The following is a 25,709-nucleotide window of genomic DNA, read 5'->3' as shown; positions in this document are numbered from 1 at the left end:
CCCCCACACACTCAGAGTGGCAGTCCCTTCACTGCTTTGTCCCCTCCACTGGGGAAGATTTGGGGGATGGTGTTGCATAGTATCCTTTGTATCATACCATTGGGACAACCCATAGATTTTGGCAGATTTTTCTATACAGAGAAAAGTAAAGACACTAACTCTCCATCTCATAGTCTGACACAAGCTTCTTGACATGGCATATGTGTGCCGAGACACTGTCAGAAGTCCCTGTTATCGGGGGACGTTGTCACTCTGCAGAGAGGTGGGGACGAGAATCCAGCACGCTGGCGTGGGTGTGCCTGTGTGCGCCCAGACCTACGCAGGCAGCGGCCGGGAACAGGGTCGAGGACAGGGGCTCTGGATCAAGACACCTTTCTGCCTCCTGCTAGCTCTGTGGTCCTCAGCAAGTCAGTCAAGCTCCCTGCAATGTAATTTCCTCATCCGCAAATGTGGAAAGATAGCTGTCCTCACCTCGAGGGCTTAAGGAGACGGGATGAAGTCGCCCCAGCCAGCAGCACGGTGCTGGGTGCAGGTTAGCACTCGGAGAGCACCAGCTGGCGCGTGGGTCTGTCTAGGCCCCACAGGCGCCTGGCGTGGACATGCACGCACGTTGAGAACATTCAGACGTGCGAGTCTAGGCACACAGGTGGATGTGGCACACAGGAGGCGGACACACGATTGCTCTCAGGGCTGACCGGCGTGTGCACACGGAAAACGCCCAGGCCTGCTGGGTGGGGTGAGTGGCGCATGCAGAGAACACAGGGGTGGCTGTGCCAAGCCCAGGCCAAGGCTAGAGCCCTCTGCATGCTCCCAGGGCCCCGGCGGCACTCTCGCACCACGAGTGAGCTCCTCCAGGCCGGCGCTCCAGGGAGAGGACTGAGTCCCTGCCCACTCTGCCCGCCCTTCCCAGGTGCACATCCAGAACGCCACGCTGGCGGGAGGGGTGGCCGTGGGCACAGCTGCTGAGATGATGCTCATGCCCTACGGCGCCCTCATCGTTGGCTTCTTCTGCGGCATCATCTCCACCCTGGGTTTTGTGTACCTGACGGTGAGGCCCTGGGCCAGGGGCTGGGGGGCAAAGAATGCTGGGGTCTTCGTGTTTCTGACAGTGGGGAGGGGGTTCTAGGAACGGGGCTCATGGCTGGAACGTCCTGGGTCTCTGTGTATTGAGGGTTCCACACCCCTGCTGCAGCTTCTGGCCTCAGCAAACCAACCCCCCCTCTGTAGCCATTCCTGGAGTCCCGGCTGCAGATCCAGGACACGTGTGGCATTCACAACCTGCACGGCATTCCCGGCATCTTGGGTGCCATCGTGGGGGCTGTGACGGCAGCCTGTGCCAGCCCTGAAGTGTATGGACAAGAAGGGTAAATGTGGAGGGGCGGGCGGGGCGGAACAACCTCCTTCCCTCTCCACCCCTCCTGCCTGCTGTTCCTCCAGCGTCCAACGCTGTGCCTTTCTCCCCTCCCTCCCCACTCAGACCAGTTGTTTCCTAGGCCTCTCTGCCTCCACAGAGTCTTAGAGACCACCTGCTATGTCCCATGCCCCCCGTGTAGTACACGGGGAGGCTGAGGCCCAAGGTTCGGTGAGCCTTGGTGCTCGCTCACATCTGTGGGTGGCGGCCAGGGGTTACTTGGCCTCTCTGTGGGCCCTGACCCGCCCCTCCTGTCTCCACCCCAGGCTTGCCCATTCCTTTGACTTTCAAGGTTTCAAGAAGGATTGGACCACAAGAAGGCAGGGCAAGTTCCAGGTTTTTGGCCTTTTGGTGAGCCTGGCCATGGCCCTGATGGGCGGCATCATCGTGGGTGAGTGAGAGTGGCTGGGCCAGAGAAGCGGGCGCTGCCATGGGCTCCCTGGGTAGGGGACCCAAGGGCATGTACCAGAGGGCCGCCTGGAGCTGCCAGGAATCCCCCTCTGCACTGCTGCTGTGGGACTGGCAGCTTCGGGCCTCAGCCCAAGGGATTTTCCCAGCTGAGGGAAGGAGCTGGGGCAGGTGGAGAGAAAGTCTTCCCCGACCTCCTGTGACCTCCAACTTTATTTAGGGTTAATTTTGAGATTGCCATTCTGGGGACAAGCTGCTGATGAGAACTGCTTTGATGATGCAGTCTACTGGGAGGTGAGTTCTACGGACGTGTTCCCCGCACAAGGGCAGCCGCCTCTGCGACCCCCCACCACATCAGCGGGGCTGGGCCTGGGAGCCAGAAGTCAGGGTGGGGGACAGAGCCTATGTCATTCTGCTCCTTCAGCCTGTGGGTTGAAGACTCTTCCCTCCCTTCTCCTCCCTCCGCTCTGGGCCCCAGGGCTTGGAGGGGGTGGTGTATACCTGTCATTTTGCACACCCTAGGGGGTGACAGAAATAGCCCACAGTCCAGGCAGCAGCTGAGGGTCACTCCTGTCCCTAAGACCTCAGTCAGCTTTATTCTAGAGCAGGATTCCCATGGTTTGGTCCCCCGTGCTGTCCCACCCAGACCTCCCCAATCCAAGGCGAGGGGGTGGGGCCCAGCACTCTGGTTTAACAAACCTTCCAGGTGATTCTGATGAAAAACCTCTGCGAACCACTGCATTTGATCAGGGGGTTTCAGCCCTCAGATGCACATGGGAATCACCTGGGGAGCTTGAGCGCCTTGCAAAACCCGGGCCTCCCTCAGCCACAGAGACGAGGATTCATTTGGTCTGGGGTAGTGCCTGCATGGTGGAATGTGTTTAAAACTTCCCAGGTGATTCTAATATTCAGCCTGGGTTAGGAATCGCAGCACAGTGCTCAACCAGTCTCCGTAAGAACCACCTGCAGACCTTGTAAAAATGCAGCTTCCCAGGCACCGGTCAAGAGATTCTGATTCAGTAGGGCCTGGAACTCTGCAAGTGACAAGCTCCCAGATGATTCTGATGCAGGAACTGTGTTCTGTGACATTTTACCACTTTCAGCGTCTAGAGGAGCGTCAGTACAAAAACCCAACTTGAGAGATGTTGTTCTAGGAGCTGAAAGGAGTGAAATGTTGCGGAGCTTATTTCCTTTAAAAACATGCCACAATTCGGGCTTTCCGTGACCTCAGGCAGGACTCTCCCCCATGAGTCACTGGAGGTGCAGGATGGCAGAGCTCCCCTCGTGATAAGGGTGAGGACCGGCTTGTTTCTGTGGTCCCAGGGACGAGGGACTGCCTGTAATTGTCTTTCCTTTGACTCTGTATTTTTAAAACCATCCCAGAAGTTTTCAGGGTAATTTTAACTCATATCTACTATAAACCAATTTCACGTACATAACTAATAAGTCTTCCAAATTCACTCTTTTTAAATTTGTTTTCTTAATTTAAAAATGTCTAGAAGTTTATTAAAGAAAGTCTGGAGGCCGGGCGCGGTGGCTCACGCCTGTAATCCTAGCACTCTGGGAGGCCGAGGCGGGCAGATTGTTTGAGCTCAGGAGTTCGAGACCAGCCTGAGCAAGAGCGAGACCCCGTCTCTACTAAAAATAGAAAGAAATTAATCGGACAACTAAAAATATATAGAAAAAATTAGCCGGGCATTGTGGCTCATGCCTGTAGTCCCAGCTACTCGGGAGGCTGAGGCAGGAGGATCGCTTGAGCCCAGGAGTTTGAGGTTGCTGTGAGCTAGGCTGACGCCACGGCACTCTAGCCCGGGCAACACAGTGAGACTCTGTCTCAAAAAAAAAAAGAAAGTCTGGAAATAGAGACAAATAGAAATCCCATCACCCTAATGCAAGCGCTGTTCATCTTTTTGGTATATTTCCTTTCTGTCTTTTTTTCCTCTGCGTAGATTCTTGTTGCCCCGCGGAGAGCACGTTACACACCCTATTCAGTGCCCTGCTCTTTCTCTTGGCCTCTCTATCGCAAACATTGTTCCGTGTTATCACATTCTGAATAAACTTTCTTTTTCCCAGCATAATTATTTTCATTCTGTATTTAAAGTCAGAACTTAAACTATTTTAGACACCACAAGTAGAAACCACACAGATTTCATGCTGATGAAATAAATCGGAATTGTTATCGGTTCCCACACGTAGAAGCTCCCTCTTGGTTCTGTTTTGATCTTTATAATTCATTCCAAGTTCGCACCTCTCAGTTACATAGCTTGCGAGGTACTGTCGTCCGTAGTGTCCTGGGGCGAGGGGGTGGTCTCGGGATCCCCCACAGGGATGCCCGAGTTCCTGACATAAATGGAGCAGTATTTGTATGTGCACGCACCCTCCCATGTACTTTAAATCGTCTCTAGATTACTCGTAATACCTGATACAAAGTGAGTGCTGTTTTGTTTTTTGTTTGTGTTATTTTATTGTTGCTTTTTCTGAATATTTTTGACCCCGGTTCATTGAACTCGTGGATATGGAGGGCCGACTGTACTTGGTTGGCAGAGATAAAATTCCATGCCAGTGGGAGTGAACACCAGCAGGCTGTCCCTGAGGCCCCTAGGTGGTTCACTGGGGAGGCAAGGTGGCTTCCCAGAGGATAGGGATGAGACATGAAGCCAAGCCAGGGCCAAGCCGCCCACCCACACTCCACCTCCCCATCCACTTCTGGCCTCCCCCGCACCTCTCCCTACCCCACTTATGGACCTGTCTGCAGTCGGGGGAGTTTGCCATGCTGCCTCTCAACTGGCATCTGCCCCTCACCTGGCGCACTCCTTCCCAGTTTTCAAAAGTGGGTTCAGCACAACCTCCCAGAATCCCCCCAGGCTGGGTTAAAATCCTCTTGTGTGCATTCACAACTCTCGTTGTCACTATGTGTTTCACTGCAATGCCTCACCATTGCTCTCATGGGGCAACAACGCTGTCTCATCCCTGCCTGGCCCCAGCACCCAGGACAGTGCCTAAGGTGTGGCAGGGGCAGGATACCTGTGGCATGTGATCTGCAAGGTGATCACAAGGTGGCGCTCGCCACACACCATTTGCAGCTCCTGGCTTGCTCAGGCCGTTCTAGTTCCACCACCGACACCCTCCCTGGCCTGGGACAGGGCTCTCAGAGTTGCCTCCTCTTTCTGCAGATACCTCAAGAGAAGAGCACTGTCTACATACCTGAGGACCCCACTCTCAAGCCAGGGGTACACTCAGCACCTCTGGTACCCGTGCTATCCACGGTATCTTCGATACCCGTAGTAGCCTCAGCAATGCCCCTGGTACCCTAAGCTCCCACAGCAGGTGAGAAGTAGGTAAGCCTGGGTTTGGCTTGTCCGTGGGGGATGACAGGCATGTTCTCCCAGTGGGGCCCAGCTCTCAGATGCCAGCAGCAAAAGGTCAAAAAGCAAGCCTGAAGAAATGAGGATATGAGCTTCCAACCCCCTGCCTACGGTGCAGCGAGCATGTTCAGAGTCAGACCACATGCGTGCTGGACACACAGGGAATGAGTGGAAGGCATGGAAGGAGTGCTGGGGGCACACTTGGCTTTGCGACTGTGCTTGCCAGCTGTGTGACTCTGAGAACCTCTTCACCCCAGAGACTGAGCCTCAATTTCCTCATCTACAAAAGTAGAGCTCACAGGTCTGGCTCTATTCAGTTGACCAGTGCACACGAGACCCTCCCTCACTCCCTCCTTCCTTCTTTCCATCAACTAACATTTCTTTGCCTCCTCTGCGGAGTGCACCAAGCCCTTGCCCGTGTCCGTTGCCTCTAACCGTCCCCAGATCTCTACAATGCAGAGGTAGCCACTTCCCCCTTTTTAATAGATGAGGAACTTCAGGCTCAGAGAGGTTCAGGCTCTTCAAGACCACACAGCTGGCAAGTGCAGGAACTGGGGTCTTTGCAGGTCATTGTGATTGTTCTTATTGTTATTCGATCTCCTTGGGGGCCAGAGGTTGGAAATAGCTGGATCTGGAGTGAGAGGCTGAGTGACGTGGCAGGAGAGGATGTTAGAGTTCTAGGGAAGAGGCAAGGTCGTAACCAGTTGCTCCTAATGTCAGCCCCATCCAGAAAAGAAGAAGGTGCCTGAAAGGCTACGGTAGGACCCGGCAGTGACCTGCTGCTCTTGGCTGTCTCCCTGCAGGCTCCGCGGACTGTCTGGGGGCTCCAGAAGATGCTGGCGCTGACCTCGCTGAGGACACAGAGAAGTGAGCGGCACTCCTGCCTGATCGCTTGGCCTTGGGGTGCCTCCTCCTGCTCCCCTTCATCCCAGGGGACCGGCCTAGGAATGGAGAAAGGAGCTGCGGATAAACTGGGCATCCCGGCCAGCCTCTGGCTGCAGAAGGCCTGCCCGTGCCTGGGGTCTTGGTGGCCATATACTCAGAAAAGCAGGCCCAGAGTGGGCTGGGGCCTGGGGCAGGCCTGAGCCCCCCGGGAGACAACTCAGCTGCCAGCCACCACCTATTAGACTCTTCCACCCCTGCCTGCCCCTCAGCCAGCACCTCCCATGCTCCCTGGGTCCCCCAGATCCCTCTGTGCCATGTAGGCGGCAGCCTCCATGAATAAACATTCCTGACGTTCTTTATAGAAAGGGTGTGAATGCTCCAGTGGGGCCATTTGGAGGGAGAAAAGGACCCAAGGGACCCAGCCTCTAGCTCCGACCCTTGCCCTTACCCAAGGTGCCACCCACACTGCAAGGGAAACCACCCCAGCTGAAGAGGCAGAATTTAGGATGCTGGAGACTGCTTCCAGCCTGGCTCGCCCGGCAGGGCTCAGCTCTGGGCTAGGGTCCTTCCTCAAGGTCCCTCCCTACCCCACATCAACTATTCCAGAAACCCGCCCCTTGAGAAAGCTGACATCCCTGCCGTGCCCTCCACTCGGGTCTGCTCTGGGCACTCTGGTAGGGTGGGGGAGTAGGGAGGGAGGGCTCCTTTGGGCCCATCTCCCCTTCCTTACCCCTTCCCTCCTTCCTCTGCTAAGCCAGCCCTGTTCTCCCCGTGCAGTGGGGGAAGGTTCCAAGAGTTTAGATCTCCCAGGCCCACCACCACCCTGGGCAGAGTAACACACAGTTCCTGCCCTCAGGGGGCTCACAGTCTAGCTGGGGGACAGACCTGATACAACCTGAACTATGACAGGTGGGGCTTAGAGAAGCAGTGCGGGCCACCTGAGCAGGGTTCTGGAGGCTGAATAGGAGTTTACCAAGAGGATGGCAAGGAAGAGCATGGGCACAGACCCAAGGGCAAGAATCAACACGTGAGGTTTGGTATGGCTAGAAGAGAGATGAGGCAAAGTGTGCCGGCTGGAGAATAAGATATAAAATCCATATCTTTTGTGGAGCAAAGGCTCCTGGGAAGAAGGGGTGAGAGGAGAGGGAGAGGATGGTCTCTCCTGCCTCCAGCTCCGCCCTGCCTGCCCCCCCTTGCAATTCACATACACACACACACACTCAGGGCTTCATTCCTCTCACCAGAGCAGGGGGAGGAGAGGGAGGAGAGGAGGGATCTGAAATGCAACCTATTCATGTTCCTGCGATGTAACACCCCTCATTTTCCATGCTGGGTAAAGACAAAAACGCTTTACAACCTGTTTCTGGAACGTGTCAGCAGCTGCCAAGAGGAGCATGTTAATTAAACGTCGGCAAAGATGGAAGCCGGAGGCCCCAGCTCTAATTGGACAGTTTGCTTCACCGGATTGAAAAACATTGTGACAAAGGAGGAGGTGCACGGCGCTCGGCAGGGGTGCAGCGTGGCGGGGTGGGGAGCGGTGGGTTTGTTTTCTTTTGATTCGCCCCCAGCCTCCTTCTGCAGCAGAGCCGCCCAGCCCAGCCCTGCACGCCTGAATGGAGGGCGCCTGGTGCAGGAGGGGTGCAGGGTGGAGGAGGGCCTCCGAGCCCCCATGCCCGGCCCTGCCAACAGAGCTAGGCCCAACTAGGACTAGGCTTTGAGGGATCTGGGGTGAGCCCTCTGCCTGATCACATGACCTGGGTCCTGGGGGCTGCAGGGAGGACTGGGGTCAAGCAGTCGCTTCTGCCCCAGGCAATGTTGAGGCTGCACTGGGAGCCCACGCCCAGCCCCTCCCTGGGAGAGATCTGGGTTGAGGTCCCGGTTTCCCAAACCAGTGCTGGGTCAGGTGATCAGGCGTAAGTCTCATTGGCAATTGTGGGGCTTGTCCCGGAAAACTCAACCGTAAAGGTCCCCGGGAACCCTGCAGAGCCTGGACTTTCTTTCCACCAGGGCTATAGGGACGTACCCAGGGAAGGTCCCTCCATCTGTGTTTGCAGTTGTCCTCCAAGTGCCCTCCCGTTCCTGACATGCATGTTGACAGCAGCCCGCAGTGACACTGGCTGCCGGGCACTGTGCCCGACGTGCCCTACACCAGTTGACCTCCCAGCAACCCCAAGAGAGAGGGTGCAGCTTTCCCACCTTACACGTGGGGAAACTGGGCCCAGAAAGGAGAAGTAACGCATTCAAGGTCACGAGTGTTATCAAATGCGCCACCTGAGCCCGGGCCACTGACTCCAGTGTGTGAACCTGGGCTCCACATGCCCTGCTGTCTGGCTCCTGGCCCCAGGCTGGTGTCCAGAGATGAAGGCCTTCGGGATAGTCTGAGAAAAGGGCGGGATTCCCAGGTGGAGAATGGGACTCCCTTCTCAGGCCCTCCAGGCTGGGTGGCCAAAAGGTGGGGGTGCCGCAAGCCGGCCGTTACTCTAGAGGGCCCCACACACGTTCCCCATCCCCGCACACATGCCCAGCTTCCATCTCCTGGGGCAGGGGTGACTGGCTAACAAGGCAGGGCCCCCTCTGCCTCGGCCCCAGCTTTGCCCCCCGCCCCACCCCCATTCTGAGCTGCTGCCCAGTGGGGGCGCCCTGTGGGGTGGGAGGCCAGGCTGGGGTCCGTGAGAGCCAGGATCGGGGACTGGAAAAGGAGCCATTGTGGCTCAGCCCCGGGGATTAAGAGCTACAAATTGGAGAGGAGGGCTGAGGCCATTGACCGCAGCGCCTGGAGCCCAAGGGGGGAGCGGCCAGCGGCCTGTGCCTGAGCTGTGTCCAGGCTGCCTGCTGGGGCTAATCCCCTGGGACGAGGAGCCCCAGAAATGCCGCTGCTGTGGAGAGAGGCTGCCCTTGCTGGGGTCAGGCAGCCTTGTCCCGGACGCTGGGGGCGGGTGACTGGGAGGTGTGCTCACACACGCCCCGGCTGGGTGTTGTGTCTGTGCGGGTTCCCTACAGACTGGCAACCCTGTGTGCCAGGGCAGGGGCAGGCCCCGTGCATGTCTGAGGTTTGGGGCAAAGAAAATGGGGCCTGGGGGCAGCAACTTGGATGACTTAGAGGTCCCTGACGGAGGAGGTGCGGCCTGGTGAGCAAACTGGCGCAGCCCCTCCCCCGGCAGGCCCGAATGGGCGCTAAGTGTGCGTGTGTGCGTGTGCGTGAGTCTGTGTGTGTGTGTGTGTGTGTGTGTGTGTGTGTGTGTGTGTGTACTCGCCCACGATGGAGCAGGGTGCTTGAGAACAGCCCTTCAGAGGCGGCTGGAGGGGCTCTGCAAATTGTAATCAGATTAAGGGGACCAATCACTTAGGGCTCTTGAAAAGGCCACGAGGTTCCTAATCAGCCCTGAGCACCGGGCCCACAAAGCCTGGGGAACTCAGCGGGAACCACCCGCCAGGGGGCCCGGGGGCTGGGGGTGTCTTTCTTCCCTCTCTGTCTCTTGTAATTATGTCAATTTGCTAGCCAAATTGTTTGCTCGAGTGGACGGGGGGCTTGTGCCCCATTCATGTGGTAATGTGGGAACGAGGGCCTCCTGGCTGGGAAAATGGAAGGTAGCAGGACCCTTCTTCACGGAGCAGGCGGGCCCAGGGGCGTGGGGCACCCGGGCCTCACCAGCCTGGGGCCTTTTTCCACAAATTCCAGAAAAGTCCAGCTTGGATTATCCTCTCGGGTGTCCCTTTGGGCTGGCTGAGGTGAAGGGTGGGGATGGAGGCAAGGACCGCCAGAGGGAGGGCTGGACAAAGGGGGACGGTGGGCAGCTCTGCGCCCCCAGCGTCGGGTCCCCTGGGGGACAGACTGAGGCTGGAGCAGTTGCGGAGTGGCACAGGAGGTGCCAGAGAAATGGGTCCTGAAGTGGTGAGGCCACCACACACAGACTCGGGAACGTGTAGAGACTTGAGAGAAAGTTCTTACCAGTTTCCGGAGCCTTTCTGTTGGCCCCAGTCACTTCGCCATCCTTTGTGTACACAGTGGCTCACGAACCTGACAGCAACCCAGGGGGGTAAGTGCCGGGTATCCCATTTCACAGAGAAGAACGCTGAGAAGATAAGTGCCCAAGACCACTAGCTAGCAGAGGAGGAGGAGAGATTCAAACCCAGCTCTGTCTGGTCCCTCTGCCCTTCTGCTCCGCCCCCGCCATGTGCGTTCATTCCTTCCTTCAGCCAGCAAACAGGACTGACTGCCTCCCAACTCTGTGTGAGGCATCGAGGACGCAGAGGACAAAGATGACCCCGGGACGGCAGTCTTCATAGCATAATCAAGTCTGTGACATGTATTCTTTTGTGTGATTAGCTAACTGCCAGTCTCCCCAGCAGAGAGTTCCACAGGAGCAGGGACCCTGTCTGCCTGGCACATCGCAGGGCCTCAGTACTTGTCAAATGAATGAATGAATTTTGGCTACACTAGGAGAATGGGGTAGAGGACAGGAAGAAGAGATACCGGGTGTGAATGGGGTAGAGGACCTGAACCTACTGCTCACAGCATTTCTGCCTGATTTGAGCAGGGACCAGAAGAGTAGAATCCCAGATGACACCTAGAAGAGTCCTTTCTCCAACCCCCTGCCACCTTACACGCCAAAAAAAGTTGGTAAGTTGTGCTTCAGTTGGGGGAAGGGATAACCAGAGTGAGGGGTGTGGGCACAGCACTGCCAATCTGGAAGACAGGTGGTAAGGGTGGGCAAGACTGTTGTCCTTGGAACTTGCTTTGGGTGCAGAACTGCTGGCAGGATCCCCATGCTCACCCTCCCTGCCTCACTGGCTCACACACATGGGCATGACTTATTTGCCCCTGTCCGCCCCTTATCTGTTCCCTGAAGGTGCCAACTGAAGTGAAGCTACCATATTCAAAATGTCTATGCCTGAATTTAGCAGAAACCCCCTACAACTCTCCTAAACAAAGATACAGAGCTAAGGCCACAGGGCTGGACCACATAGGAAAAACTTTGCTGTCCTGGCCAACAGGCAGAGACTGATTGTCCCACCACATCTATTCTACCCTTCTTAACTAATGGTAGAATTTTAAGTGGGCACAAGGACTCCCATTGTAAAACTACATTTCCCAGACTCCCCTGCAGCTAGCTTATCATCACATGACCAAACTCTGGCCAATGAGTAGAAGTGGAGTGTACAAATTCTAAGTCAGGCTCCAGATAGGAAGCCCTTTCCTCTTCCTACCAGCTGACATGCAGATGAAATTGAAGTTGCATGATAACAAATGCAGAGCAACAAGACAGAAAGAGTCTGGGTCCCTGATAATTATTGGGCCACCATTCTAGCACTAGGCCATCTACCCAGATGTTTTATGTAAAAGAAATAAGCTTTTAATTGTTTAAGCCCTATTATTTCGGGTCTTTTTGATACAGCAACCAAACTAATGTCCTCACAAATACACCAACCCCTGGTGGGAGGGACAAGAAAGACTAAGAGAAGGGTGTGTGGGTTGGAAACATCCCAAAGTTGAGAGCATTTACGAATCTCAGTCCACAAACTCAGGTGCACAAGAAACAATGCCCAATGGTTCTGTCACCCCTTTCTCCTCTCCCTAGCCTGGGAGAATTTTTTTATATTCCAAAGGTTTTGGAAAACGGAGAATCCTTTCCTTCCTCCTCTGCTTCTCCAAGACGTTCTGTCTTTGACCACAAATTGGAATTTTTTTAGGGACTTAGGCATTGGGAAACAGAAGCCAGGAGGATGGGGAACTCACCTCTGTTATGTGGGCTGCTGCATCCCAACATGATGGCAGTGAGTGCACAACTGACTACCCATTCGAATGGGGGCAAAGAAAAGAGAAAAATACAGGCACAGGGAAAGGATATAAACTGATAGTTGCTTACTTGGGCTCAATGGCACAAGTGTCACTGGGGAAGGGCTGAGAGTAAGAGACACAGTGACTTCAAAGTGAGGGAATAGATACAGTTGTGTCCAAGCCCAGAGACAGCTGGCTTCACTAGACAACATCCAGGAGGTGATTCTTGGTTTGTTCATTAGCATCTTGATACGGGGAGAAAAGTAGATGCCTGACAGTCAGACCAACTTAGCTTTAAATCCATCTTGCTAGAAATTACATGTTTGGTCTTGAGCTGATCACTTCATTTCCTTGAGCCTCAGTTTTCTCACCTGTAAAACATGGAAAATAGCATCTATCTCAGAGAGAGTTGTGAGCATTAAAGGGGATAATTGGCATATAGCAGCCTGGCAATGAATGCTAACTAGTACAGTGGAATGTCACGTTTGATGGTATGCTACTACTATTTGTGTAGAACAATGATATATATGTCATGTAAACTATTCAATAAACATACGTGTGTATGTATATATCTTCTCTCTATGTATATATAGATATAGATATATATAAAATGGACAGACACTTAAGCGGCCCCACGATGTCCACTTTCTGGTATTCATGCCCCTGTATAACCTCATCTCCTTTTTGCTTTCTCTTGGCAGGACCTGTGTCTTGCTTCTAATCAATAGAATACAACAAAGGTGATGGGATGCATGTGATTCTGTGTAGGTGATTATATGATTACCACCACACAAGACTGTAGTACCCACCTGGCTGGAGTCTCTCATGCCCTTGCTGGCACTGATGAAGCAGGTGGCCGTGCTGGGACCTAAATCAGAGTAGCCCCTAGAAACTGAGGACGGCTGACAGCTATCAAGGAAATGAGCCCCCCATCCTGTAAGCGCAAGAAACCAACTTCTGCCAAGAGCTGCAGGAGCTTGGAAGTGGATCTGTCCCCTAGTCAACCTTCCAGATGGGGACCCAGTCCTGACCCGCACCTTGATTTCAGGCTTGCAGAGGGCCCAGCTAAGCCATTCCAGGACTCTCGACCCACAGAAACTGTGAAATAATAAATATGTGCATCTTACGCTGCTGAGTTTGTGGTAATATTGTTATGCAGATATCTATCTGCCTACTGTCAATTGTAAGGGATATATGTAAACACCCACACATCACACATAGTTGGCCAACTGTGGTATCCCATCCCCCGATCACAGTGACGGGCGCAGATAAGGGCACACGACACGAGCTAGGCCAATCAGATTCCTTCCCTGGGATTTTGTATATGGAGGCAGAGAAAGAGGAGCCTTCTCTTTCCTTTACGCTTGCTCCAATGCTGTGATGTAAGCTTATGGCCGAACAATCCATGTTCTCCTCCTACTGCCTGGAGGAAAGCCTCCACAGCAGGAAAGAATACAACTGCCTCACAAAGAGGAGTCCTGAGACACATTGAAAAAGAGGCTGGTTGGTATTATTTGAGTAATGGGGACCCTGTCACACCTGAGGCGGCATTCCTAGATTTCCCAGTTGCATGGGCCGCTGAATTCCTCTTTGTGCTTCTCTTGGCTCCTCCTGCAGACTCTGAGCTCCTGGAGGTCAGGGAATCTGCCAAATTCCTGACAGTATCTACCGCATGGCCTGGCTCAGAAGGCTTTTCTGGAATAAATATAGCAAATGGTGGCTGCAAGGAAGAGTCTCATTATATGATCTTGTTCAATCTTTACAAAGAAGTCTGCATAGTCATTACTACAGCAGTTGGACAGTTTTGACTATAAATAACAGAAAACCCCAACCAAGAAATGGCTTAAATCATAAAGGGATTTATTAATTCACATTACAAGAACATTCCAGGGATATTCCAGGCTCTAGGCACAGTTTCATTAGGTTTTGCTTTCCTGTGGGTCTCATGGCCCCACCTCCACTTGCCATCGGCCTCAACCTGACATCAGGATCAAGGTGGTCACGGCAGCTCTGGGCATCGCAAGTGTAATTATATACATGCCTATGTTGGTTTCATTTTAGTTTTAGGGTGTTTTTGTTGTTTTTTTTCTTTCAAGGCAGTATCTCGCTCGGTCGCCCCAGCTAGAGTGCAGAGGCCTCATCATAGCGACTTCAAACTCCTGGGCTCAAGCAATCTTCCTGTCTCAGCCTCCCGAATAGCTGGGACTACAGGCACACACCACCACCCTGCTAATTTTTTTATTTTTTGTAGAGACGGGGTTTCTGTCTTGCTCAGACTGGTCTTGAACTCCTGACCTCAAGCGATCATCCCACCTCATCCTCCCAGAGTGCTAGGATTACAGGCGTGAGCCACCACGCCCGACCTTAGGGATTCTTTTTTTTAATGGTGTTATTTTGCAGCTCACACACCTCGTGTTCGGATCAGTTTGAGAATATTCTCTAATTCAGTGGTTCTCAGAGTACAGTCTGGACCATTGTCACCACCAGCAAGTGGGAACGTGTTAGTCCTTGAGCTCCCCCTGCCCCAACCTGCTGAATCAGAAACACTGGGACAATCTGTGTTTTAACCAGCCTCCAGGTGATCCTGGTCTGTGCTCAAAGCTGAGACCTATTGCTCTATTTCATTTTACTTATTCCCTTGTTGGTGGACATCCAAATTGTTTTCAATTTCTTGCCATTAAAATTTGTGCTACCATACATCCGTTTTGACGTGATTTGGCATCCTGTGAGAACATCTCTTCTCTCTCTAAATTTTCCTGGTTAATTTTTCACGTTGACTTTTCCAGAGGAACTTCAAAGTCTGCTCATAAATCCCAATCTCAATGGTATGGCACTGAATACACGCTTTAATTTGGGAGGGATTGACATCTTGACGATATTGAGTTTTCCCATCAAATATTGAAATCCTACAGGATTTTAAGTATAAGTCATAAAAAATTATATGGAATTTAGGCATGCTTTGTTATTATCCCAAATGTAACAACTGTGGAAGATGTCACAGTGATCCTCTCCTTTCCCTGAATCTTATGAAACTGGGGACATAATCATGAAGGGTCAAGCACATGATCATCTCGTTCTTCTTGGGATTGTCTCATTTCTTATGTTGGCTTCCCACTTGTGATTCAGGTAAACTTATGTCTCTTTTTAAGAATGAAGAAACCTTTCCCAGAAATCTCACATATTTCTTCCCATGTTTCACTGGCTATGGCCATTTTAAAACATGGCCCCTAAATCCTTTGCTATGCTTCTTTCGAGAGATGAAGTCTACACCCTCCCTTGAATCTGAGCAAGGTGACTGCTTGACCAATAGATTATGACAAAAGTGACACTGCGCTGGTTTCTTAAGGCCCAGACCTTAAGAAACAGTCAGCTTCTACTTCTTGTCTCTTGGGACACTCTTGGAACCCAGCCGCTGTGCGCTAAGGAAGTCCAAGTAAGGAGGAATTGACACCCCTGGCCCACAGTCTAGGCTGAGGGACCAGCCTCCAGCCAGCACCAACTTTCCAGCCACGTGAGTGAACTTTCCTGGAAATGGATCCTCTAGTCACAGTCAAACCGCCCCAGCTGACACCATGTGGAACAGAGACAAGCTGTCCCCACTAATTCTTGCCCCCATGAAAGATGTATTGAGCAAAATCAAAGATTGTTGTTGTTTTAGGTTTTGCTTTTTTAGACAGTGTCTCACTCTGTCACCCAGGTTGGAGTGCAGTGGCAGCATCATAGCTTACAGCAACCTCAAACTCCTGGGCTCAAGCAATCCTCCTGCCTCAGCCTCCTGAGTATCTGGGACTACAGGTGTGCACCACCACACCCAGCTAATTTTTCTGTTTTTTTGTAGAGATGGGGTCTCGCTGTGGTGCTCAGGCTGGTCTCAGTTCCTGGCCTCAAGTCATCCTCCCACCTTGGCCTTCCAAAGTGCTGGCTGCGGTAGATAACTGTGCCAATAGCACAGCACATTGCGATGCCTGAATCAGTCACTGGCGTGGGGACTGGCCCCCTGTGAATGACTTAAACCATCCAGAACCCTCCCCTTGAGCCTGGGGCTAGGGCTCTAGAGCTGGGTTATCCTTCCCTGAGCCCTGGACAAAAATCAGGCCCAGCCAGCAAGGATGACAGGGATGGCTGCTGGTGGGTGATCAACAGTTTCCATTGAGCAGGTTAGGTCCAGTGAGGTGACATAACTGGCCCAAGGTCATGCATCTAGTATGTGGCAGAACCAGAACTTGAACCCAGGCTGTCCCCCAGCCATGAGGAGCAAGTCTGAAACTGTGACTGCCCATAACCTCTCCTACTCACCTTTGAGAAATTGCTCCAATGTCCCCTCCTCCCTGAAGGCTTCCCAGATGCCATTTCACCACGGGCATACCTCCTGAGTAGCATGGGCCATCTTATAGTCTCCTCATGTGCTTATATGGCTACCCCCAACAGACAAAATATCCACAATTTGTGTCTGTCTCCCCAGGGCACAATGGGGTGCTTGGCACAGGGTCCGGATTAGGTCCAGTGGAGTCTTACCTCCCATGAGGTTAGAGCTAGTACTCGAGGTGAACTTCCAGTACAGTCAAGATTACCCATGGTGGGCCTTTAAATCACCCAGCAAGTCCGTATACATGGTTGTGTGTATACAACTCCATACAGTAATATACATGTATAAATGTATAATGGATGTTCTAATATGTAGTATACAAGAAAGACTACATATTTAAGTCTACTTGTACTGTATTTTTAATTTAAAACGTTTTGAGTGTGAACCATTACATGCACATAAATTAACTGCATGAAGATGAACACTACGGTGAATGTTTGCTAGGAGGGACCAATCACTGAATAAGCAAGGGGGGTCTGGCCTCTCCCCTCATCTTCTCCCTTAAACATCTCCCTGTTGGCCGAGCTTTGTGTGTCTTTCTCTTGTGCCTGAAGTTCCCCCACCTGAGTCACTGAGAACCAAGACACACAGGGGAAGTGTCCCGAAGGCCACAGTTATGAGTGGCACACTAGCCCCCAACATGTGTTCTAGCCACTCTGGTTGGCTGTTACTCCCGTTGCTATGAAAGATCACTCGGCTGAGCCCCTGGGCAGAGCTGGAAGATGGATTGTGCGTGTGCGTGTGCGCGCTTACACACATGTATCTGCTGCAAGGAATCGCAGTCACTGGGGACGGACCACTCAGTCAGGACTGACAACAGAAAGCAGGAGCCACCCGGTCAGAGGGCTGCAGGCTTGCCCCGGGGCACTGAGGGCGACTGGAGTGGGTTTCTGGGCACCAGCCCCCCATCGCAATCCTCTTTATGCTTCCGGCCAAGAGGGGTGGAGGGAGAGCCTGGGTTAGTGGCCACAGTGGCACTTTCCTGGCCTGCAGAGTGGAGGAGAGGATCTCAGCGAGGCAGACAGCAAAGATCTCAAACCGTAGTCCGTGGGCTACGTGTGCCCCACCCCATGCCTTTAAAATACAAATCAGCATTTTAAAATTGGCAAATTTCACATTTTAAAAAAGTCTAAGTTTTCTCCTGAGGACCTGGCCACACTGGGCTGTGGTTGCTCAGCTGCCCTGGCACACTCCCCTGCCCCGACAGGCCCCTCCTCTGAGAACCCAGACGTCCCCTCGCAGTAACCTGCCTGGCCTCTCTATGCTCACAACCGTGTGGTCTCTAGACAAGCAGAGAGATCACTAACACCTACTCATCCCATGACGCTGGGCAAGACTCACTGCTCTACGGGCCTCAGCTTTCCCATCTGTAAAATGGGAGGTTGGATGAGCCCAGCGGTATGACTTACATTTCTGAGCATCCGACAAAATATTGACATATGGATCTCCTTCCTAGAAAAAGGGACCTGTGCATAGATTTGCCTGTGACTTTAGAGGTTCACATGCCCCGCCCCCTGGGGGCCGTATCCCAGGCTAAGAACCGCTGCTGTGCTACGAGGTCTCTTCCCCCTCTGCCTCAGCCAACTGAGTCTGGGTTCAGGTGGACACACCGCTCAGATCTGACTGCCTGGATCCGCCCTGCTCTGGGGCAGCCAGGGCTCTGCTGGCTTCCAGGCTGTCCCTGCCGCCCATCTATATGCAGGAGGGGTCTGGGCTGGCGCTGGATTAGCATAACGCACTCCGGGAGGTAAAGGCTCACCGGGTGGCCTCTGTGTGCATCGCCTGCCTTTGTCCTGGCTCAGGGGACCAGGCAGGACAGCCCAGGCGGCTCCTACACTTTTGACTGCCAGATGAAAGGGGGCGACATAAAGAGGCTGCCCGGGCCAAGCATGGGGGCGCTTTGTGTGCCTCCAGACGGAGTTACAGACGGCTGTGAAACGTCAATTACAGCTGAATAAAGACGTCTGCTTGGCCCAGACGCGCCCCCTTTCAGTTCGGGAGGTGTTTCCAGGCCCGGCTGGGGATGCCTTTGGCAACTAATTTGTGACTCTATAAGCAGCCCTGGCATTCATCACACCCAGGGAGGATGGGAACAGGCTGGGCTGGCCCAGCGGACTGTGGGGCTCTGGGTGGTGTCCTGGAATGCGACATGGGGGCGGGGAGAGGAAGGAGTCTCTGGCCTCCCTCCCAGTCTGCTCCTGGCCAGGCCGGAGATGTGGGGTGTGGGGGTGCAGTCTGGGAGCCACACAAATCCCCTCTCTCAGCCAGGCTCCCTCCCCAAGCCTTTGTCCCTGCCAAAGTGGCCCAGTGCCCCCGACAGCTACTGGCTGTGCTGGTTAGGGTTCACTGGCCCTTTTCCCTGATGGGCTGGTGTGATGTGTCGTCGAGGGGCCAGGAGTCACGAGAGCCTGCGTTTGAGTCCCAGGGCTACCAGGGAAGCTGAGCCCATTGCCCGACATCACTGAGTCACGGGCCCAACCCCAGCACCGCCACCCTCTTGCTGTGTGGATGCCTAAGGCTGCATTTGTGTAAGGAAACAACCCTACCTGACACAGCAGGGCGGTCGGGACTGATATTCCTGGCCTTGCACTTCTGGAGGGACAGAAGGGGTTGTGCCACTCAGAGCCATCTTGGGAGGAGGCAACAGAGCCACCATGGTGTGAGGACCAGGACAGGGCGCTGGTTCTGGGCATGGCGAGCTGGGCTGCCCCTTCAAAATAGTGGTGCCCCCTGGGGTGCCCTTGCCCCGGGAGACCTCGTCCCTGGGAGGTCTTGGGTAGGGAAGGCATTTCCTGGGGACCCTCATGCTCCCTGGGGCACTTGTCCTAAACCTGCCCAGCAGGACCAGGCCACTGCCGCTTTGGCTGCTGTAAGTCATACCTTGAACGAAGGCCAGTGAGCCACCTCCTGCGGGGGTAGGGAGGAGAAATCGCTAGTGATGACCCTCCTGCTGCTGAGCACCTATTGTGCACCCTGCCCTGGAGGAGATGTGTTTACGCAGACACCTTGGAAGCCCCGGTACCCGCAGAACGTGGAGGCGACCGGCAGCGTGGGGAAGGGCACAGCCTGCTGGGGGGAACCCGGCTCTGCCACCAGCTGGGAACGTTAGTAAGCCAGTTGACTTCTCCGTGCCTCAGTTTCCAGACATGCCAATGTTAAGGATACATCCTGGGGGTCCAATCCAGGGTGGCCTGCCTCCTGAGCTCACACGCTCTCTGCTCCCGCGGTCCCAAGGGATGTGGAGCCTCGTTGCCTGACTTGGACTTGAATGGCGTGAGGCAGGGGCCCTGGGGTGGAGGACCCCAGCTCCTCGAGCCACGCCTGGGTGATCGGCTGAGTCCTAACGCGAGGCCACCTAAGTAAGAGGCCACGTTAGCTGGAATGTCCCCGAGGAAGGAAAGGGAACAGCGGGCTCGGCATTGTGTCATCGCATTCAGCCCTGGACACTCACGTAGCCAAGCCACAAGTGGTGCTTTCTCAAGGTGTGCACCTCCCACAACAGTGTGTACCCACTGGGTGGGGTGGGTGACACTCGTAGGCGCTTGTAAGCAAGCATGTACCAGATCAATGAGGGCATATGAGATCATTCATACTGATTTTTTGAATAGCTAATACTTTCGCCTAATACAAAAATTAAAAGTTTGGCAGTGAGAAGTCTCCTTCGTGGCCTTGTCATGCATCTGCCCAGTTCTCACCGCTCCCTAAAAGATAATCACTGTTATTAGTGTCTTGTGCGTCCTTCCAGAGCCTCTTCGCCCATAAACAAGCTGATGCAGCCATGATTCTCCTTTTCCCCTTGTTTTTACACAAAAGGTGGCATACTCTACTATGCCCTGCTTTTTCTCTCGAGGACAAAGTGTCATGGGGATCTCTGGGACCTTTCTGTCTCATCCTTTTACTCAGCCACATGGTGTTTCATTAACCGGTCCTCTCTTGAGACTCATTTGGGTTGTTTCCAACCTTTCGAAAAAGGTTTCTAACCTTTTTCATAAATGCTGCTGCAACAAATAGCCTTGCACGTAAGTCAGCTCCCACGGTGTGAGTGTATCTGCAGAATAAATTCCCAGGAGGAGGCTTGCTGAGCCAAAGCTTACATGCATTTGTATCTTGCCAAATGGTCCTCCATGGGGCAGGTGCCACGTCCCACCCGCAGTCGTGGCTTGTAGGATCTTAACCACAGTGGGTCACTGACTGTTTACGTCTGTATGTAGCGTGAGTTTCCACCGGAATCAGCTCTCCCTCGTGGACTGAGAGGGCATTTCCTTCTGCAGCGAGCTGGCTTTTCCCGGCCCCAGGCCATGCTGATCCAGGCACACACCTTGGCTCAGCCAGCAGTGCAAGGATCGTTCCAGCGTCCCAGGCCAGCACATCTGTGCAGGGATCTGCACAGCCACACACAGCAGCCCTGTTCACGCAGGAATCTGCTCTTCCTCTGTCTCCTGCCTCTTGCTCTGGAACAGTCACTAAGGGCGGAGCCCCCTGCCCTCAACCCCCACCACCACAGGTACACACAAATTGTTTCTGAAAACCACAATAGCAGAACTCTAAAGGGAGAAGTACATCTTTCCACATTTACTCATTCAACAGATCTGTGAGCATCAACTATGGGCCTGGCACCTGCTAAGTGCTGGAAATGCGACCTGTGACCTTAACCTCCAGGCCCCAGTGTCTTCTTGAGTGACATGAGTCAGGGACATGGATTCAGGGGATTCCAAGTTCCCTTCTAGCTCTAACGACCTACCGCCACCCCTTCATGTGGTCAAAGGGAGAAGGCTTGGAAAACACTTCCGTGGGCTGAGAAATGATGGCGCTTGTTTGCAAGGATGGCTTGAAAGAGACCAACCCAGAGAGCCTTTTGCAAGCTGGTGAAGAATTGTGTGGGTGTGCGGGCACACGTGTGTGTCCCGTGGCCTTCTGCCAACTGCATGAAAGAATAAAAGCCTGTCCTTGTTTGAAATCCTGGTACAACCACTTACGAATTTTGTGAATTGGTGCCTTTGTAGCAACGGCTCCTTCCTATTCTCTCAGGTGGCTATTACGAAAACTGAATGAGATCTGACGACTGACGTGCCAGGCACACGGGAAGCGCTTTCCTAGGCGTGGGGGAGAGCCGGCATCTGGGCCGCTGAGCAGGGCAAGGGTCAGGCAGAGGCAGACCGGCCGGTGCCCCCAGCCAGGCCGCGGGCGAGTCTGGCGCCGCCGCAGCGCAGGGCCGGCTCTCTCCTAGGCGTCTGGACAGGCCGGGAGGCAGACGAGGCGGGCGAGTGACAGCTGGGAAGGTTTAATTGCTCCTCAGTGGCTTGGGAGCACCTCCCTCCCTTGCCAACGATCTGCATTTCAATGTGAGAAGAGTGGAAAGTAGGATGCTGCTCAAAGGGGTTACAATGATTAATCATTTAAAAAGCAAGATCTTAATTACAGGCCGCAATTTTTGCTATTTAAGGAGTCCATTAGTTGCCAGAAAGAAGAAGAAAAAATTATCACAGGTTATTCTCCTCGGAAAGTAGAGTAGCGGGGGAGAGCCGGGGGTGGGGGGATCAGCTGCGGCTTCAGATGGGGTGGGGGCAGGGGTCCCACCCCAGGAAGATGCCTGGGCAGGAGCAGGGTGGCGCTGCTGCGGGGCGAGAGGACGTGGCAAAGCTGCCCAGGGCCCGCGTGGCGTGGGGGCACGACAGAGCACAGCGGCCCTCTCTTCCCAGGCGGCCCGGCTGGAATCCCACCTGTGGGTGCCCCTGGAGGCCACCTCCCGGGTGTGGCAGCTGGTGGTCAGCCCCTCCCCAGCCCCCACTGACCCCTGACTCCACCCCTCTCAGGAGGCAGGGTTAATTGCCAGGCCCTCCCCTCTGACCCCTCTGTGGGTTTTAGTCCTGTGTAGTCTCTCAGCCCCCAGGGCATATACAAAGGCCACTGGTGGGGCAACAGTGTTGGGAGTCAGATAAAAACAACCAAGCTTAGTGCATTAATTTACTGATCCTTAGGGGACTAAGAGGTCAGAAGATCAGGGCCTCCTGTGGCCTCAGACGCTTCTCTGACACGGGATCAGGCCCCATTTCCCCAGCCTGGCCACCTGGAAGTGTGGGCACACTTCCGCCTCTGAGGACGGCACCGCTGCTGGCCCGGGATGGCTGGGGCTCCACGCCTCTTCCTGAGCCCCAGCTGGCAGCACACGGAATCCTGAAAAACAGCCCCAGCGACAAAGGGGGTCCCGCCAGCGCCAGCGCAGGACAAGCCACGGGAATGCCAGAAATGCCAAGCCAGGTTGCAGCATGCTTGATGCTACAGGTGCCATCAAAATTAATAACGTGGATGAGTCAAAAATGAAAAGTGTGAGCTGGACCAGGCTTCACGCTATCCTTATTCCTATGATAGCATATGTTTAAAATAAGCTTGCAAACAAGCTGCAGAGTTTACCAGCCTATCCAGAGGAAAGGGCTATTCCCTGCCAAGGCTGCTCCATATTGGGAGCAAATAGACAAAATCACTTCTGTAAACAGCCCCTCCTGCCAGGCTGATTAAATGCCGGTGGGAGTCTCCATCAGCCTCATCTGCTCTACCATTAGGCCCCAGAGGCAGGCTGCTCAACTGGATTGAGCCATAATCCTAGGGATTTGGGGGTAGGGGAAGAGGAGACCCTAGCCACAGACCAATGGCATAGGTTTGAATTCAAAATAATAACCAAACTAAGATCTTGGTGACTACCCTGGCCCTTCCATCCTCAGACCCACCACCCCCTGAGGGGAGGAGAGTGTCTGTCCCTTTAATTGCCACTTTCCTACCTCCTGCACAGACCCTCCCCCACCTTCTCCTCCCCCTCCCCCCAGTGCTGATGAATTGCAGGGTTAGGCACCCAAAATGGACTGGACCTCGTCATTTCTCCTGTTGGCTCTTTGCACCGGCCACTGCCTTGGAGCCACGGTAATCAGCTTTTAGCTTGTCATTCTCTTGACACTCTTTATTTAGACCAGGAAGTGGCAAATATGATGGAAATAAGAACTTTATCATCTGTTTCCTTCTTCCCAGGAGAAGGAGTGATGGGCAGGAGGGCTGGGATTGGAGGACGGAGAGGGGTGTCCAGCATTGGGAACCGTCGGTGAGATGCCGCCCGGGCAGGAGATGCGCGGCTCACAGGGCAGATTGTGCGGCACAGCCCAGGGCCCACGGCCACACCTCCACACACAGGTCGCACGCACAGGTCACCCAGGATCCTTGTCCTCCGCCCCTGGGGATGCGAGCCCCGCCTCGCCTGCCCCAGAGAACTGCCAATGTCCACACCCAGCAAAGTGCTTCAACCCCAAGGAATCCGGAGGGCTCTCTCCTGACAGGGCCTGTGCCCCATCTCTGCTGCTGGCCCTTACAAGTCTTTTGTGAAAATGAGGAAAGGGCGTCCCCTAGGGGCGGATGCAGCCCTTGCAGGGCACTCAGGTTGGGAACTGGGCGCAGGTGGGATTTTAACCCAGCCTTGCCCCTGCTGCCCTTTACAGGTGTTGCCAGGTCCTTCCTTCCCCTCGGTCTTGTTGCCAACCCTGAGGCAGGCAGGCTGTTGTCTCACGCGTGCGGACACTGGTGCTCCCTGTTCTAGGGTGCACAGGTGCAAGAGGCCTGTATCTCCCAGGTAGACGCACTCTGGCAAGCTGCCACACCACCCCACAAAGACAGGATGGCATCAGGACCCAGCGGCGGAGCAGGTGACTCCCAGGCAGGCCAGACCCCCCCTGATGCCTGCCCAGGGGGCTCTAGGAGGCAATCAGGACCCAGGCCCCCTGTCCCCATCCCCACTGACACAGAACACCCCAGGCTACCCCATGTGGGTCACCGCAACCTGCTGCCAGAAGCACATTAGAGGGTCTCAGCCACCACCATGGTCTGTTCTCCCTGTCCACATGGTACCACAGTGTCGTAGACCCTGTGGGGCCCAGGGACACAAACGAGATGATGTGGTCTTGCTCCTGCACTGCCACCCCCTGAGCCCTGGAGCTGGCCTGGGCTTCCCCATCACTGCTTCCCCCACACGGTCTTGGCTGCAGACAGTCGCCCCAGGAGGGTGGGGACTGGCATCTTCTCCACCAGGAGAGCCCCAGCACCAGCCCTGCAACGTGTGGACGCCAAATGTTTGACTCATTCGTTCATTCATATCTTCAATCATTCCACAAATAGGCACTGAACATTAACAGGTGCTTGGGATACACCCGTGAATGCAGCCAATGCCCTGCCTCTCCGGGCTCACGTTCTAGCCTGATTACAAAGAAAGTATGGACTGGCCTCAGGGTTGGCTTCGTGTCTTTGCTCAGAGGTCACCCTCTCTTAATGAGCCCTCCCTGACCTATTTACAATGCACCTCCCTGCTTCACTCCACACCTGCAAAGCATCTCTGTAACGTACTTTTAAAGTCTTGTTTATCGCCCACCAACTCCACCGAGCGCCAGCCCCGTGCGGGCCGGGCCTGCCCTGTGTCTTCTTCAGAGCTGCACGGCCCGGTGCCCAGATCACGGCAGGAGCTCGGTAAAGGTCTGTTGAATAAACGAATGACAGTCACCCTTGCTGCACTGGCCCACCCTTGTCAGCCCAGCTCCTCCCCCACGCTGTGGTTTGCTCTGCCCGCCATGCCCAGGATCAAAGGGAAGCCAGGGCGGCCTCAGGAGGAGGATGGGTGTCTGGGCACCCTCAGCCTCGGCCCAGGTCTCTCACCCCTCCCTGCTCACTGAGCCTGCCCGACCCATGCCAGCTCTGTCCCCACTGCCCCAGCAGTGCCCTCCTTCCTCTCCCGCCTCCTCCCTGGCACAACAGAGCCAGAGCAGCCCCAGCTACATTGCCTTGGGGACAGCTTTCCAGCTCCTGGTGACCTGCACCATCTCATTCCCCTCTGAGCTCATGGCACAGTGACTCCCAAGCTCCAGCCACCAGCCTGGCCAGGGCCTGGGCCTACCCTCCACTGCCCACTCCCACCCAGTCCCGGGCAGCCCTGGCTCCAGCAGCCTGGGAGCTCCAGCCCCCGGACAAGGTGGGTGGCAGGTGCCAGACATAGGTAGGTCTGTTTTTCCTGGGACTAAATGCTGTTTCCATGTGTGAAGATTCACCACTTTACAACACATTCACATCCGGGATTGTGTCTGAGCCCCTCAAACCAGCAGGCAGGGGAGCAGGGGCGGGATCGCGGCGCCTGTCGCACAGAGGTGGGCCCAGAACTCGGAGAATGAGGCCCACACACCTCACACGTGACAAAGCTGAGGCTAGGACCCAGCACTAGCTTCAGAAGGTTCTGGAGCCCCTTGGGCTGGGATCAGGGACCTCGTGCCACCCTCTAGTGAGAAAAGCATCCCAGCTTCCCCTGCCCAGCCCTGCAGATCCAGCCGTTGCACGTCTTCCCAGAGGCAGCCTGTAACAGAAGGCTCAGGAGCCCCTTAGCGGGAAAGTGCCAGACTTTTCTAGGCCTGTTTCTTGACCTATGGAATGAGCTAGATGATAGTATTTTTTTTTCTTTTTTTTTTTTTTTTTTTT

The 25,709-nt window shown here is 54.4% G+C and overlaps 1 protein-coding gene across 2 annotated transcripts in view; it reads left to right on the top strand.

Annotated features, from left to right (window-relative positions):
- The window catches only part of RHCG (Rh family, C glycoprotein), a 29,809-nt gene extending 16,857 nt beyond the window's left edge, over window positions 1-12,952 (top strand). Inside the window, exons 6-11 of one of the 2 annotated variants that reach the window (XM_012643696.1) lie at window positions 911-1,048; window positions 1,228-1,364; window positions 1,678-1,802; window positions 2,040-2,113; window positions 4,993-5,146; window positions 5,988-6,045. In XM_012643696.1, coding sequence (XP_012499150.1) covers window positions 911-1,048; window positions 1,228-1,364; window positions 1,678-1,802; window positions 2,040-2,113; window positions 4,993-5,133 — 615 coding nt within the window. In that variant the 3' untranslated portion in view covers window positions 5,134-5,146; window positions 5,988-6,045. Of the gene's footprint in view, window positions 1-910; window positions 1,049-1,227; window positions 1,365-1,677; window positions 1,803-2,039; window positions 2,114-4,992; window positions 5,147-5,987; window positions 6,046-12,549 lie in introns of those variants that run through there. The other variant, XM_012643697.1, reaches the window with a different exon arrangement.
- The last annotated feature ends 12,757 nt before the right edge of the window (window positions 12,953-25,709 follow it).

The sequence above is a fragment of the Propithecus coquereli genome, unplaced genomic scaffold, assembly GCF_000956105.1.
Source record: "Propithecus coquereli isolate 6110/MARCELLA unplaced genomic scaffold, Pcoq_1.0 Scaffold20, whole genome shotgun sequence".
NCBI classification, from domain to species: Eukaryota; Metazoa; Chordata; class Mammalia; order Primates; family Indriidae; genus Propithecus; species Propithecus coquereli.
Note: the sequence above shows the minus strand (reverse complement) of the source record. Positions and strands in the feature narration are given on the sequence as shown.